At 35.1% G+C, this 16,619-nt stretch overlaps 2 protein-coding genes across 3 annotated transcripts; one reads left to right on the top strand and one right to left on the bottom strand.

Moving 5' to 3' along the window:
• The first annotated feature begins 214 nt into the window (after positions 1-214).
• LOC108764982 (uncharacterized) lies at positions 215-2,535 on the top strand. The gene is made up of 3 exons (XM_018513431.1): positions 215-437; positions 1,281-1,540; positions 2,332-2,535. Exons 1-3 carry the CDS (start codon positions 215-217, stop codon positions 2,533-2,535), a joined length of 687 nt encoding a protein of 228 aa, XP_018368933.1.
• Positions 2,536-3,020: 485 nt separating this feature from the next.
• Positions 3,021-9,526, bottom strand: LOC108765019 (insulin-like growth factor II). 2 transcript variants are annotated; one of them, XM_018513478.1, is made up of 3 exons: positions 9,039-9,526; positions 7,148-7,403; positions 3,021-4,003 (listed from the first exon to the last, which is right to left on the bottom strand). In XM_018513478.1, the coding sequence occupies exons 1-3, from the start codon at positions 9,380-9,382 to the stop codon at positions 3,917-3,919; spliced, it is 687 nt and encodes a 228-aa protein (XP_018368980.1). In that variant the 5' UTR covers positions 9,383-9,526; the 3' UTR covers positions 3,021-3,916. The 2 variants fall into 2 exon arrangements, with proteins under 2 accessions (XP_018368980.1, XP_018368979.1); XM_018513477.1 differs by having other exon boundaries at positions 3,909-4,003; positions 7,303-7,403; positions 9,039-9,424.
• Between the last annotated feature and the right edge of the window lie 7,093 nt (positions 9,527-16,619).

The raw sequence follows: 16,619 nt of genomic DNA, 5'->3' as shown, positions 1-16,619 counted from the left end.
CTCTTCCCTCCCCCTCCCATTAATAATTTCATACAATAATAATTAATATTCTTATGTACGTGCAACATTGCACATAATACGGACGAATGAAAACAAATTAGATACGACTGCACGAATGTGTCTTTGACACGTACTCTGTGGATAAGAACATTTTAAAAGAGCGACAAATCAGTTTGGATTTTATACAGGTTGAAACGAACGATTGTAAAGGAAGATGCATTTGCATCAATCTGGAGCTTGTGGAATTGTGTTTATTATGGCAATATTGGGAATTACATGTGAGATCTCGTGGGCCAGTAAACGATGTAAGACAGTCGTGATGGATGTACACGTGAAAAGATGTAGACTCGGTACTGAGAGAGCCAAGAGAGGCCTAGAAAAATTCGATCTGCAGAAATATACTGACAAATATGAAACGAAGAGACAGGAAGAATCCGGTAAGCGAATAAGATTTTAACGTACATCTTTTACAATTACAAACTTTGTACGCTTAAAAATCTGTTAGTAAAGTATACGAAGATAATAGATGTTTACACATTATTCAAACTCTAGATTACAGGGTGACAAAAATATTTTATCATAAAGTCTTGTGTGTTTATCAAATTATTACCCAAGTAACATGTTGATGTTATTTGTCGTCATTTGACTAGTGTAGTAATTAAAAAAAAAAAACGAACTCTGAAGTCAAGGCCCCCGTTTCAAGCTGCACCCGGATAGTCCCCTTGTAAGAGTAGCTGACGTATCTTTTTAAAAGTAATTGATTTTCATACAATCGATTTTTATGTTAATTAAAGCCATGGCATAGGATTCATTTAGGTTTAATGAAGATTGATATTGATTGTTTGTGTAATAGAAAATGGTGCGGGATACTCATCTGTATCCGAGCACAATAAACCTGAAACAGTGCTGTTTAGAATTTGTTACAGCAAACTCGGTTGGACGCACTATAATGAGCACTAGTGGGTACTACAGCTGTTGTACACTGATTTAATCTGAGTAAAAGTAATATGCAAATATCTCGGATTATAAAATACAGATTTTACTTCACAACACAATAAAATATATATATTAAGGATTTCATGATTTAATCCATTTTTCTATTTATATTAAACACAATTTTTATATGGGTTTCTGTATAATAGCTTTAATGCGCACCAGTGCGCATCCTATCGAATTCGCTATTATATATTATAGAGCTGAGGTTTACTTGAAATTCTTGTACCGTTTATTCTTTTTCCTTTTCTTTCTACATTAGAAAATATAATTTTATTTTTCTTTAGATTATTCGAAATCAAAAAATTCAACGTCGCATGGCGTTCCACAGAAAAGGCAACTGACACTCGAACAAGTCAATGGTATTGCCTTGCCAATTGTTGCGAAAGTTATAAATGACGCCTCCAAAGCTCGAACGTATGCATCCGGAATAGAATATCAGGACTCCAGCTTGAGCCTAACGACGAGATCTATTCTCAATCGACTAGGATATCCTCTTTGGGCACCTTATCCTTTCGGCGGGGGTTTCGTACCCTTCCGCACTCTGGTAAGCCAATCGCCTCTAGGATCCAATATGTTATTTAAGAAGCGGGCTATAGTCAATCCATCAAGATCAATATTGCAATCCATTAAGCCGCTTTACAATTATGGACTAAAACGCTTCTCGATCGTGTGATTCATCTCGCTGTAATTCTTTGCTAGAAAAGGAGCTTTTATATATATATATATAACGCGACATAAATAAACCGATAACTCGATAAACAATGTAACAATGAAAATGTTCTAACGTAACGTGCCATGTGTTCTGCGCTACCTGTGTGATTAACATGTGTGTATGCAATTACAACTGCGCTGCATGCAAATTCCTCCAACGATATAGTGTCTCGACTTCTCTCGACTGACTCACAACAAAGCAAGATAAACAGATGGTATCAAACACAAGCAAATCAGGCTGAATAATTTTAACAACATATAATAACTAACATAATTAATGTTAATCCTACGGAGCTGACGTCAAAATCTCTAACACAATTATTGACGATAGGTCTGTAAAATCTAAAAAAGATGAATGTTAAATATATTTTAGAGAATAAGAATAATCCAAATTTGCAGATATAACATAAAGAAAATTAATTTATTTCACATTTTTGACAAAAAGATTTATAATTTAGTGGATTCAATAAACCTTCAGCTCCGGAAAGTTAATGTGGGAATATGTTAGTAAACAATCAATTAAGTCGAGAAAGAAAAATAGCAGGTTTAATCAAACGGGGTTAATGGTAAATCTGGATATAAAGGCAACAGAAAAAAATCAAACTAGCATGTAATATTCGGCAGGCCTATAACGACGATCTCGATCTCAATCTGAACGCCGAAGAACTGGATGAATTGTACAATGATATCTACGAAAGACTACCGAGAGCTTCGAAAGATGAAGCTTGGAAGATTTTCTTAGAAACAGCCTCGAAATGCTGTCAAAACGTCGACAAGTGTCTTAAGGAAACGACGCACGTACCTTGTCTTGGAAGTCAGATGTTTTAACGCGTTGATCGCTATGATGATCGACGCCTACTTTTCATTGACACTCTTATAGTGAACACTAATGGCCAGCTCTATCAAAATTTGTTTAATACTTGTAAAAAAAAATATTATTTAATATAAAATTTTGAATGACATAAAAAAGTAATAACTAGATAACAATGTAAAGTAAAAAATGTGCGAGTCATCATACAACTTAAGGTGCGATCCACTTAATGCTGTAAATGATTCAAAGCATTCATTGGTTAAGCAATTCGCAAAATTCTTTCTTCTGATCGATCAATAAATCTTTATGTTCTTACTTTTCCAAGAAAATTCAATAAATTAAATGTGCTTTATACTACTAAATTTAACCAAAACTGTACAATACAAAATTTATTATCTTACTTTGCAAGTTTATTATTTTACTTCTCAATCAATTTCCTACTTTTGTACGAGGATATTCGGCGAAATAAATGAAACACCAGTCAGTATGTATAAATGTTTATTGGTCGCTATTATAAACGAAGATGTCAACTGAAAATTTTAAACGGCAAGTAAAAAGAATGTACGCTATTCAATATGTGTTGCGTAATAAAATTTCCGTGTCTACAACTACCTCTCCTCCGAATCTTTAAAATCTACTTTTTTTTTTAAACCTACAATTCCGCATGTAAATTTCGTCCGTTCATCGACGGACTAGTAAAGTACGCGTTCGTCGATGTGTTTCAAAGATAAACTCTAAGTTAAATTTTTAATTTAAAACAGAGAGCTTTTAATACTAATGAGATCAATTGTCAATAAAACTAAGATCACCGACAAATGTCCGATACGGGCTGCTTCTCGCGCCTGCAAACACTTGTATTCAAATCACTTGAGTCTTTCATTTTTTTTTTTTTTTGAGAGATTATTGCGCTACCTGATTGTTCGGATTGCATTCAAGTTCATCACAATTGCATTTTCGATGTTCAAGTCAGCGATTCCCCCATGAGTCGTCGTCGAAACACACTTCTTTAACGACATTGTTCTTGATAATGAAGGAAAGCAATGAAATAATAACATTTGGAACAGCATCTGTCCCGTCAATGTCGCCACCGAGCAATCGATCCTCCATGCTCCCTCAATCGTGAATTCTTCTATGTCAAAATTGATGGATGATACTATTCGTCGTTGCACTTCCTATACGTCGACACCATTTATTAACACTAATACGCGTGGTAAGGCTGAATTTCTTATAAATAATATCTCTCCCACGCAAATCATTCTCTCGATTCAATCTATCCCTTCTCAAGTTTCTTCTTTACTAGCATTCATCCGTGTGCAAACTCCATCAATTATTTAAATGATGTGATCAAGAGAAAGTAGCAAATCGAAGATTGGCATTGGAGAATCAAATAACTTCGCTCTAAATCGTTTCGAACGACTTAGATTCGTCAATTGTCAATGGTGTTACAAATTTGTTGTCTAAAGGTTTAGCGTTGCTGCGTAAAACCTGCAATGATAGATATGCACTTGTGTTATAATCGTTTGAAATTTCCTTAATGTTTGAGAATTATCTTAAAATTATTGTTTATAGAATTATATTTATACAAGACAGCACGTGCAAAGGTAATTGATGGCTGTGCGAAGCTACACTACAAATTCATTGCGGTAACAAACAGTTGAACGTCATGCAAAATGGGAAAAAGAAACGAAAAAAAAAAAATACGATAGCACCTATCTATAATTATTTTTAGATGCAAACATAGATTTATATAGAAGTCTGTGGATACCAAAGAGATAGAGCATAGACTGAACCATCCATGTGTAAAATTGGTCAATAAAAATAAGAGAGACAGAACGTGAAAATAGCCAGTCCCTATGTCCTTCTATTCAATCAATCACAATATGTTAGAAAAAGAAGGAAATTGATCGTCTTTACGCTCCCTCTCTCTTATTTTTGTTAATCACATTTGATGTACTATTTATAGTTACGAATGGCGTAGTCTATATTCTACGTCTTTGGTGCAAAGTATAAGTTAATTTTAAAATAACTAAAGTGTAATAAGCAGTAGTAAAAGCAGTACGCAACACCGTAAACAATAATCATATCAAGCATGATTACAGCTTCGAAAAGACTACTGACGCCTCAGATATATATATACATATATATATATATAATATATATTATATATATATATATAATATATATATATACAAATCTTAAATAACAATAATTCGGTATTAAGATAAAGATAATTTGATTTGAAGTTTTCCTTCAAATCTTTCCTTTCAACCGTTCTTCGATTGTGAAGAGAATAAGTAATAAATAAAACATAATTTTTAGGTGACATCCCAAAACATTTTGGCTTGTACACTGAGAGAAAAGTTTGTAATATTTACGACTTAATTGCATGATAAGATATTATAGTTAAGATCTCCACTTTTATTACTGCTATAACCTATAATGTTAATAATAATAATAATAATAATAATTGTTCAATGCAGTAAATTCAAGTTTGACTAACGTTAAATAATTACGTATTATTCGAAAGATTATGTTGCGGATGTTAATAGCGTTAATTAGCAAACAGACATTAGATCACAGTTCGCAAGAAAGAGAACGATTGCGACAGAGTTTATAAGTAAAAACATGTCCATCTATATCTATCGTGAGACTTTAATCGTAAGAAAAAAAAACTGTCGTAAACATTGTCGTAAAATCGCAATGAATTATGACCTGTGTCGTACAACAACTAACCATTTGCTCACAGATGTTTTATATTATGGAGAGAAAGAAATTAATTATTGTGTGCTGCATCATTAATAATACAACTACCCAGTAAATTACACGTAACGTAACTGTTACATGTTCCTGTTACATGTCACCTTCCAAACTTTACAAATTTGTTACTTGGATAAGCAGAAAATAAATTTCACTATTTATTACTAAGCCCTATCTGTGCGATTTAAGAAAAAAAAATATTTCGAATTTTTATTGACCATTGATTATGTTATTTTGTCAATTCTTGTTTTTTAGTAAAATATAGTTCTTTTGCATTAACGCTGCGAAATTTGTAATTTACACCGACGAAAAAGATAGAAATATGGCAAACATGCATTATTTAAGAGATTGCGCTCCAATTATATATTGAATATATATAGTTCATGTCATATATACATATTAGATAGATTTTCAGTGACACTCACAGTGTATATTAGACCGTAAAAAAAATCTCTTATAAAATATTTATGATAAATTAAATAAGAATTAAATAATAAAATAATATGATAAATTGAAATACAAAAATTAAATAAAATTTAATCTAACACAGCAAATATCGGGGAAACAAAAAAAAATAGATATCTTTTTTATTAAATTACTAAAGTTTTAAATGGTCCGAAGCAAAGTTTTAAATTCCCGAACATGCATAGGCGGAGTTAACCGCCTCTTGCTCCTTATTATTACAAGCGCTGTAATTCCGCAAGTTTTAAAAGTCCACCAGGGGTGCGTTCCAAAACTCAACTTTGGTAACTGAAATCTATAGTTAACGTAACGTAAACTATAGCTTTTTAGTAACCAAAGTTACGTTTTGGAACGCACCCCATATTGATTCTACTATATTTTCAACGTAAATTACAAATTTTGAAATATTAATACAACTAAAAAAACTACAATTTGCTAAAAAGCAAGAATTGACAAAATAACATGGCCAATAGTCAATAAAAATATATTCATTTCGTTTTTGCTTATATTGCAAAAGTAGGGCTTATGAATAATTCACTTTATAAATAATTCACTTATCCAAGTAACAAATCTGTAAAGTTTGGTATCATTGTGAGATTTACACTTGGAAACGTTCCCTTGTCAATAAATATAATAATTGTAATTTAATATGTATATCATTATTATATATAAGTTACATCTTTGAATGGAAAATTACAACTAACAGGTACGTTACGTGTAACTTTATATGTTTGTTGATTAAAAAATAAAAAGAATACTCATTTCTTTTCGAGAATATTGCAGTCTTATTGGCTGTCGTAACGCCAGACAAACGTCGTAATCGTTATAGGCTTTCTACAATAAACCATTATCTATAAGCATCCTAAACTTTAGCTGCTTTCCTTTTAGAAGACACATAGTCGACACAAACGTCATCTTTTCTGACAATGAATAACAAAGATAGAACGACATTTGTGTCGACCATGGCAACGGTCCATTTCGATGTTACAAATGCTTCAAAGCATTTTTTGATTGGACAATTAATAAAATTTTTGCCTCCGATTGGTCAATCAAAAGCTTCGAAGCATTTGTAGCGCCCTGTGCCTCTTAAAAGGAAAGCAGCCTTTAAGTCTTAAGCCGTAAGAAATTGACCAATTATAGTCGATTATTCTTCTCACATACGACTATGATTGGTCAATTTCTTACTGATGGAGACTTAAAAAGTTTAGGTAATGGTTTATTATAAAAAGCCTACATAAGAGTTGAAGTTGAGTCAATTCGTACGATGGGCTTACGATAGCTAAACCGATCAACGAGCATTACGATCATTGTAATAAGGAGCTTGCGATAGACATTAGGATAGATGTAGATGAATCTTTAGGCAATGTTAATAGGCAAGCAATGACGACATGTGACGTTTCATGAAAGCACCTTGCCAGCTCGGCGACATTCCAGACGCCGACGCCGGCATTTACAATGCCTGCCACGGTGTCGCTTTTTCGCATCAGCCTTCCCTTTGCATTCACCATCATTATTGCGACCACTTTTCCCCCTGTGCCGTCCCCTTTTCAAATCATCGACCTTACGTTTTATCGCATCGCCGGCGTAGTCCATCTCCGTTTGTGAATGCTGTTCCAGAAGATCTTTTGTTGTAGAATGAGGTAGATTCGCTATATACGACAGATCTCTGAAAACGTAAAGAGAAAATGCATAAGTAGGCGAATCGTAATACGGGAAAAGTTATTTTCGACGAAAATCCAATATTATATTAATAATTGATATATCTCTCTACGTTCGCGGATTTATCTTTTAGTCTCCTATGCAACTCGTAATTATATCAATTACATGTTTCTTTTGAACTTTCGCGAAATTATTACGATCGCAGATCGATGACCCTACATCCGAGTTTAATGAACACCGAGGATTAGCGAGCAAACACTTCTCGTCGACATTAAAAATACGATAAACATGTCGTCTGATATGGGAGACAAGAACGCAGGTTCATAACGCAGAACAAAAAAAATCTACAAACACTTGTGCAAGAAGACTCGATTACGATTTTAGGTGAACAACAAAAAAACAACTCGATAAACCCAATAGATTGACCGCAAAACAGCAAGAGAGAAGGAAGGAGGAAAGAATGTTACGCACAAGAGCGAATCGTCCTATAGTACTTCGGACTAACCCTCCTGAGATCAATTCATATACAACCATGAACTTTAGGCAAAGATTATCACGGAAGCAATGATAACGCAGTTTTGTTTTCTCTCTCTCTCTCTCTCTCTCTCTTTCTTGGATTCTGGTTCACACACTCTGGAGAGTATACGCTCTCTCTCTCTCTCGAGAATGCATATTAATCTCTCTCCCTCTAAACACACTCCATGCAGATCATCTACTAATCAGCTGACAACGCGAAATAAATGATTCAGCGTCAATATAGGTAAATAATTACATAATAATTCGTTATGCGTTATAATACCATCGGCTATTTATACGTGCAATTTATTCGTCTCGCCATCATAAACGGAAATAAATCATTTTATATCGTACAACACAAGTAATATACACTTTCAATTAAGATTCAATCAGTAAGTAGCGGAATCTTTAGTAACAACACTTCGAGATGTCAAAATGAGATATGTTTGGTGTTTGTTTCCGCAAAATTGCATTCGCGCAAAATCAGTCCGGTTATGTAGTATAACCATGACTTTTTTCAAATATTTATGTACGAAAGACACACACACAGAGTATCTGTTTGAGAATTCCAAATAAGATTCTTTTTAATTTATTGGCGCGTTTAAAAGAGATCCGGTATATTTAAATGAAACCTATGAATAAACGTGCATTCGAATGAAATTCTCGCAGATTCTAATGTAATTATTTGATCATAAATGTATAATTACAATAATAGAAAGAAGAAAAAGAAAAAATTTTTTAAAATAAATAATTCTTTATGCTTAATAACTATTATTAAATCTGAAAAATTATATTGCTAAAAACACATTGAATAGTTGAGTAAATAATCCCAAAAGTGTCATTTTAAATCTTTGGTTTATGGAATGTACATGAAACACAACAAAACAATAGAAAAAATAAAAGGCAAGATAAAAAATAAAATGACATGTAAAATATATAAAATTAAGAATATAATTTAGTAACGTGTATAATATAAGAAAAAGGTAAAATTAGAAAGGGAGCTAGAGAGCAATACTCTCTTTTTAATTTTATCTCTTTTTATACATATATATATACTAAAAAAAGTACAAAAAAGAGGGAAAGGCGAATAATAAGAACATAAAAGAATGCACTAACATCCACTCACATAACGTCCCTCGAGTCGATCCGTTTCTCCGCGGGAAGAGGCTTGCAATATTGCTCCATTTGTTCGTAGGTGCACTGATGATAGCAGCACTCCTCGACGAGTCCCGGACCGGGATCAATTCTCGACTCATCCTCGTTACTGTAGAACGGTTCGTTGTAGCCACGATCCCTACACATGACCTGCAGGGCATCGCTCAGTTTTCTTGAGCACAGTTTCTGCATCCGTTGATGCGACTTCTTGAAAATGACATTGTCAGCATCGGCGGCGTACAGAACACTCAGGAAAATCAACGCTGTCAGAAGCACCGCTTCGTTCATCACACGATCGCTACTACGTATCATCATACTGAATTCAAAAGTTGTAGAAGAAGCGGCTCTCTCTGGGACTTCCAGGAGTCTTGATATCTCGAAGCGCACCTCAATATCACACCTTTCGTAGTCGCATTCGCCGACCGAATTGTTATATATATATATATATTTATTGTTTAAATAAGCTTACTGTTTATATATATTGTATATTGTCTCGCGACAGTTCCACGATCGCAACTGCAGAAGAACCCCTTTATTGTATTCGGTGTCTTGACGTTGCAGTCTAAAATTCCGTAGTCTTTAGAAGAAGTTATTTTCCAGCGCGATTACTGTTTCTTCTCCTCGACTTTTGCAATTCTCTCGTGATCACACAAGAGAGAAATAGTGAAATGATGCTACGAGGACCGAAGTCTTGAAAAGAGCTCCGTTGGTACCAAGTTCGTTGATATAACTGGTACCGGGCCGCCTCACCACGCGGTTCTTGTTCTAGATTTCATGGATCAGGGGAGAGAGGTATGATAAGGAGGGAGTAACAGTGGCAGAAGTAGGAGAACAAGAAGAGGAGAAGGAGGAGGAGGAGGAGGAGGAATAGAAGCTCGGTAGTCGGTGGTAGAGTCTGGTAGACGAGTTTCCGCCGGTCGTCGGCGACGTCGGTGAAAAGAGGAGCAGAGAGACTAGACTCGTTAGCGGCTAGACGCACGTCCGATGGCACACAGTACACACAAATTCGTTTTTTCGTGCCATTCAAGGGGAGGGGGGGGGGGGAGACCCATTTCTCACCGAAAGCCAGAGAGTGGCTGGCGCGTCAGACGGATGAAAACCGGCGGACGCGACGATTCGCTCTCACTTCGGGAAATGGCGCACACTTCACGCGCCACATGAGAAGTTCGAAGTACATACATTCCTGAAGTATGACATAATGTATTCTTTTGTTGGACGAACTTTGCGCGCCCCTTTTGTACCAGCCGGCCGGGCGGCCGGACTCAACCCAACCCGCCGTCTGGCCTCGCTCGCGAAGACAGACCCCTTCTCTATATTTCCGCCAGCTATTCATTTGTCACTCACAGGGATACCGTCGTACTTCATCCCTCCGTCTCCTCCTGAACAAAGCAATCTTTTTATCGAGGATACGAAGAGCGTTGTCTCTTCGGATGTTTCCCGTAGCCCGTAGCGAAGTCTGTGAAGTTTCGGTTTCTCTTGACGCCGCGCCGCGACCGAGCACTAGATGGTTATACGATATACCGCATTATGCTATTGTATCTCGCGCGAGTCCAACTGATGCTCCGTGACAAAATTGCATATTAGACTGGTTATTTTGGATTCATCGGAGAGGAATACCATCCACGTTAATTGCCCCATTTAACCCTTCATCGGCGATATGTAATTTTGCACTTTCCGTCAGAGTAGTCTGGATCTTGGCAATTTAAATTTTAGTGCAGATTTTTTTATTGCTCGAACTGTATAAAAATCTCAAAATATATGCATACATACTTGAGAAAGCTTTAACAACGAGTTTTTACTATCATAGTAAACACCAACTAACAGTAACATTGTATAATATCAATATTATAATTTCCTACTCAACAAATAGAAATATAAATATAAATATAATATGACGCGTATCGTACGTAATAGTTACATTGTTGAGTATAAAAATATAACAATGATGTTATTTTACTATCAGTTATTAAATCTGATTATATTTTATTTATTTTTAACAGATTTAAATTTATCTATTAAAATAATTTACAATAAAAAAAAGTCGATTGTACCTTTAAAATTCCATATTTTACTGGCGGAAAATTAAAATAGATATATATAAAATTATACATCTGTGTAATAAAACCTACAAAAACACGAAAAAAATTATTTTTACGTGTCTATATATAACTACAGGTATATCTCACGCAATGAAAATGTGCAACGATTGCTTTCTGCTCGGCGCAGTAGAAGAGTAAATAAAATTGCAGTGACCTGTGACGAATTGCGTTTTAGGATCGAGTGACACGTAAATAGATCGCGTTTCACGAACAATCGCAGAAGTACGTACATACTATTAAATGTCTTTAGCTCCATTATATTGATCACGTGCCTAACACAAGACACCGTTTCGAACGAAAGTGGAATAGCTATCGGTTACGGTTTTGTATCAATGAAGATAACCGTTCTGTTATCTTTGAATTATCGAAGACCGACGGGGAGCCAGCGATGATCGGCCACGGTATCAGGGAGTCGCAAAAATACGAAAAGATCACGCGAAATGATCTGTGATTCCGATCGAAGACAAAGTGTGGTCCATTATCGGCAGCTTTAATTGATCGCCTCGGCTGTTTCGTCTCAGTCTGATATATCGGTCGCATTTTTTTGCAGATAGAGAGGTCACTCCCCGCGACCTGCTACCCTCGTTTTCTTTCTACCGATCTTAGCAATTTTGATATCTTTTGACGAATATGGACATATATATCCTTGCTGAATATATCTCGTCTATTCATAGATCCAGTAAACAGCACCTTAGCAGGTCTTACTCCATAAAGCTACTTTTGAGGAAATTTGCACGAAAAGATCGATACGATAAAATTCGGAGAGCAAGTTAAATGTAAAAGGATAATAATAGCAACGTAAACAAAGCTTCCAAGAGACAAAAATTGAGACTATAAAATATTAAAGAAGCCTAGGAAGGTAAATATCACAATAACTGAATTTATCCGCAGTTACTGACAAATCAACAATATTGGTAATTATTAAGATATTTGTCAATAACAACAAGAAAATTTAAAACAAGTTAAATATTTAATATATCATATATTATAAGTAACAAAAACATATCTTCATGCGTCTTCATACGCATCTTCGCGTTTAACTAACTTCTTAGAAGACAGAAATATGTGAAGACGCTACGATAACTTTATTTGTAGCTCGAAAACGAGATCAGATAGAAAAAATGTTTATGTAAACTTATTGTGTTCTTTTAATGTTTTAAATTCATTCCCGAAGCGATGTCCACATGAAACATCCTACATTTTTAATTTGTTATTTGCTAAATATGTATAGAATATGGATATTGGGTAGGTTTTACATTGCAGGTCTAGCAAGATCGTCTTTTATCTAACAGATAATTGGTGCGTGATATCGTGTTTTTTCAACGGTAGTATCGAAAGAAGTGCAACAACCAAAAGCATTATCGTAGACTTGGACACATTAAGTCTGCAACAACAACAAGTCAACGACTCGCGCATAGAGGAGTGTTCGATAATCGGGCCTTGTCGCGGTGTCATTATCGCTGGAATATGAGAATTTTCAGGTAGAAGAAAGCACGTGGCTCTCGTCGCGTCTATTTATAGACACAATCGCAAGTGTGCTCATGCGATGAAACCGCAGTCGGATAGTTTTACATTTGCGTCGCGTAATCTTTCTTTTCCTTTCTCTTTCTCTCTGGTAGGAGACACCTGCAAAAGGCGACTGCGAATATCGCGAATATCGCGAATATCGCGATTGCGGCACAGAGGAAAAGAGGAATTTCCCTGGGATCGCACGTTCTTGCGTGACACTTGCGGATGCAGGAGGATGTGGATGCATGTGGATGCATGCGGGCAGCCAAGGACACGCTGCGCCACGTGCTGCAAACTACTATCGTGGCGATGCACTCGCTTACACGCGCGCACGTGATTTCTAAGTGCGCGCCGTTGTAATAGCGAGCATTTACGGGGTCTATTGAGCCTAAGTGAACCGCCTGCACATGGCGCAAGGAGAGGTGCGAGCCGCGCCACTTTAGAAAACTCGTGGAAAACTAGCCTCAAGTGGCCACACGTGGATCGTTAGCCTGTCAGCCCGGCCAACGCGGCCAACGCGGCCGAGACAGCCAAGAGGGGATCGTAAGACGAACCGATTTTACGCGCGGATCATGATGTCAATCAAAAGTAGAATTATGCGTTTCCGAGAAATGTAAATGCATAGAGCAACGATCATTCCTAAGTTAAATTGAGCTAAATCTTTCTTGTCATCAGGTAATTATATATCATTAAGGTCTGATTATACGACATATTTTTACTTAACAATTAGCGTGCTAGTCTTCTAGCGAATTTGACAAATTTTACTAACTAAGAAAAGATAACTCTATGAATTAATCTTTTAGCAGATAATTTTCTAAAAAATATATAATTTCTGAAATTATTTTTCGCTGAAATTAATTTTCTATAAATGTATAACACAGAATATTATTCTTTTTGTTTCCTAAAAAGATATATCTTATAAATTCAAAATTATATATAAAAATAATGTAAAAGACGATATAAAAACTTTTACAGACTTATCGTGCATATCTTGATGTCGTCAAATGACCATTATTAAACGTTTTGAATCTATAATTCCTCCCCCCTTAGCAATCAAGTACAATTCATTTTCCCACATATTCGTTCTCAGTATACGTCAGGATTGAGTCACTAACAAATTGTCAGATTTAAATGTAACAAAAATCAATAATATAAAATTATATTAAACAAGTATATAATCGAAAATTATATTTGATAGAAACATATATTTGGATAAGACTCACCTTAAACAGACCCAAACGGATACATCTTGAAACTTTGGATATAACATATAGTTAGCACCACCGCTGCACTATTATAAAGAAGAGGACTTTACTAGGTAAAATTATCAGATTTTAACCCAAACGATAGAATCTTCTTTATATCTCATTTTCTTGTATTTTTTGATATGCTGAGTCATTTGCAAATATTTATGTCAAACTAATGGGAACAAATGGGATTAATTATATTTCTGTTTATATAATTCTGATGTTTTTTATATTTTTATATTTTATCATATAAGTATATGTATTATATATTTTCGAAAGTCCGCATCATTTTAGTACATACGTCAATTCTTACCTTTAATATTGGCTTACCGCCAATATTATTTTCCGATTTGATGAACGTTAATATTTTTATAGTTATACTTTTCAAGTGCAAATAAAATTAAAAACAAGTGGAAAATGTGTGATAAGCGATTTTACGAAATTACACGAAAAGTATGTGTATATATGTTTGTGCGAACCGACTCCCATTAGCGCGCAGCTCAAGCGATGATCTGCTACGATCCAAAAATAACCTACGATTACAGAAACCTGACGTTATTCTCAGTAACGTCAAATTGCAATTATCGCATCACTCGCAAACTTCGTGATCGCTCTTTATCGCAGCCTCTGTTTCGCTGTGTACGAAAAACATACGCGTTTCTTACAATTTACCTCTTCACGGATTTATTAACCCGAGATACATTCAGTATTGCACATGTGCAATATGTAATATTAGTTATAACTGCGTAAAAATAGAAATTGTCTCGCAATAATGACGTTGAGCCCGAGAAATACGAATTGCACTTCGAGCCCGGAATGCGCTTATAGCTACAAATATTTTTAAAGGCAAATTATCAAAGCGTGTAAATCAAGAGTCAAAGGTGGTAAAAATACGGGCGATGAAAAAAAGGAAATAATAAATTAATTTTTTAAAATAAACAATAGAATCCTACACAGTAATTGGTAAGCATTTATTGAATTAATAATATATAGTTATTATATCCATATAAATGTAAATTACACAAGTACAAAAACTCTAAACTCATTTTTTAGTCATTATCAATGGTAATTTGTATAATGAAAGAAAAGAAATTGTAACAAATGCTCACGTACTCGAATGGTGAGGACCAAACATTTTGGCATAATAGGATAGAAATTTATTTATTTATTCGTTGGTGACAACAAAGAAATTTTATTAATGCGTTTCGTTAATCTCTCAATTATATTCGTACAACGGAACTTGTATAATTTTGTAAAGAAAAGATTAGGTATAATTTATTAACAACAAATTATAGATAAACAAAATTTGTCTGAATTTATTTGATAAGTTTAGATCAACAAGTCGTTTATTATTAACACCTTCTAATTTGCAGTGTAAGTTTGTTTACAATTCCAATGCACATAAAGACAGAAATGTTTACGTTGCTGAAAAGCGAATGCATCCAGATGTGACACGTAAGCGCCAATTAATTAAGTAGTTCAGAAGAAAAAACTTTAATTAATTAAAGGAGCATGACACCGCGGTCTTAAACACTAATTGACGTGCCTTCGCCGCTATTATTGTGTCGGGAGAGGGATGAAAATTCCAAGTTTCCCGACTGGCGCCGTGAACCGAAAGAGAAACAATTCGATAAGTAATCAGTGGAAAATAAGCGTGTTATGGGGCGGGCAGTCGTCTATTATTAACAATGAGATATCGTTACGAGCAACAATATGGCAACAATATAGAGAATCAGAACTTCTTCGTTCGAGCTTTATCAGGCACGATGTGGCATCTCATCAATCCTGGTGATGTTTTTTGTGAAAACGAGAAAATAGCGGAGAAATACCGTGATTAATATGTTGTTTTATTTTCTATGGTAGTCTTAACAATATGAAATAATTCACAGTCGCTAATGTAATACAGGAAGTCGAGCACACTGTAAAAAGAAGTATATAAAATCATTTTATTATATAAAAATTATAAAATTACGTAAATAAAAATATATGCAAAAATTACTACGACTAATTCGTAATGAAAGTATCTAAAATTGTACGTTTTTTAACTAGGGATAAACCGGATAGTAAAATTACCGGATCCGGTGTTACATTATTTTCAGATATTCGATATCCGGCTGGATACCTGATATTTCCCCGGATGTTCGATATATTTTATTTTTATATATTTTATACATACATATATTAAATATTTTTATATTTTAAACTTATAAAGTTTAACTATAGCCGAGCAAATCGAGACTGAGATTCGTTCCTGACTTACAATCTCAAAATCCTAAAAAAAAACCACGAATCGTTTGAAAACAAGATCTCGTCTAGAAAAGCTCGATTTTCGGCTGACTGATGATGATCATGTTTCCTCGAACGAATGATTCACTCGGAAGAGAAGGCGCGATGGAAAAATTACTCAGTGCATTTGCGCAGCGTGTGAAAGTGAAGAGATTGAAAATAGCAAAAGCTATTTTCCATCCTCACGTAATAGACTTCTGCAGCGAATTGCAAATCAAAAGATGGAGATGTATATGTAAAGGCGGCCGTTAAATTTCAACGCGACGGTCTTACGGCGAAGCCGTGCTTTTGTTGCGCCCCGGGGAGCCGAGAGAGCGATGGCAGACACGCGATGAACAACACGAATCGACCTCGTCGGCGAAAAATCGCTGACGTTGCTTAGATTTAGACTTCGCAGCGATAAAGTGGCTA

The sequence above is a fragment of the Trachymyrmex cornetzi genome, unplaced genomic scaffold (genome assembly GCF_001594075.2).
Source record: "Trachymyrmex cornetzi isolate Tcor2-1 unplaced genomic scaffold, Tcor1.1 scaffold47, whole genome shotgun sequence".
Taxonomy (NCBI): Eukaryota; Metazoa; Arthropoda; class Insecta; order Hymenoptera; family Formicidae; genus Trachymyrmex; species Trachymyrmex cornetzi.
Note: the sequence above shows the minus strand (reverse complement) of the source record. Positions and strands in the feature narration are given on the sequence as shown.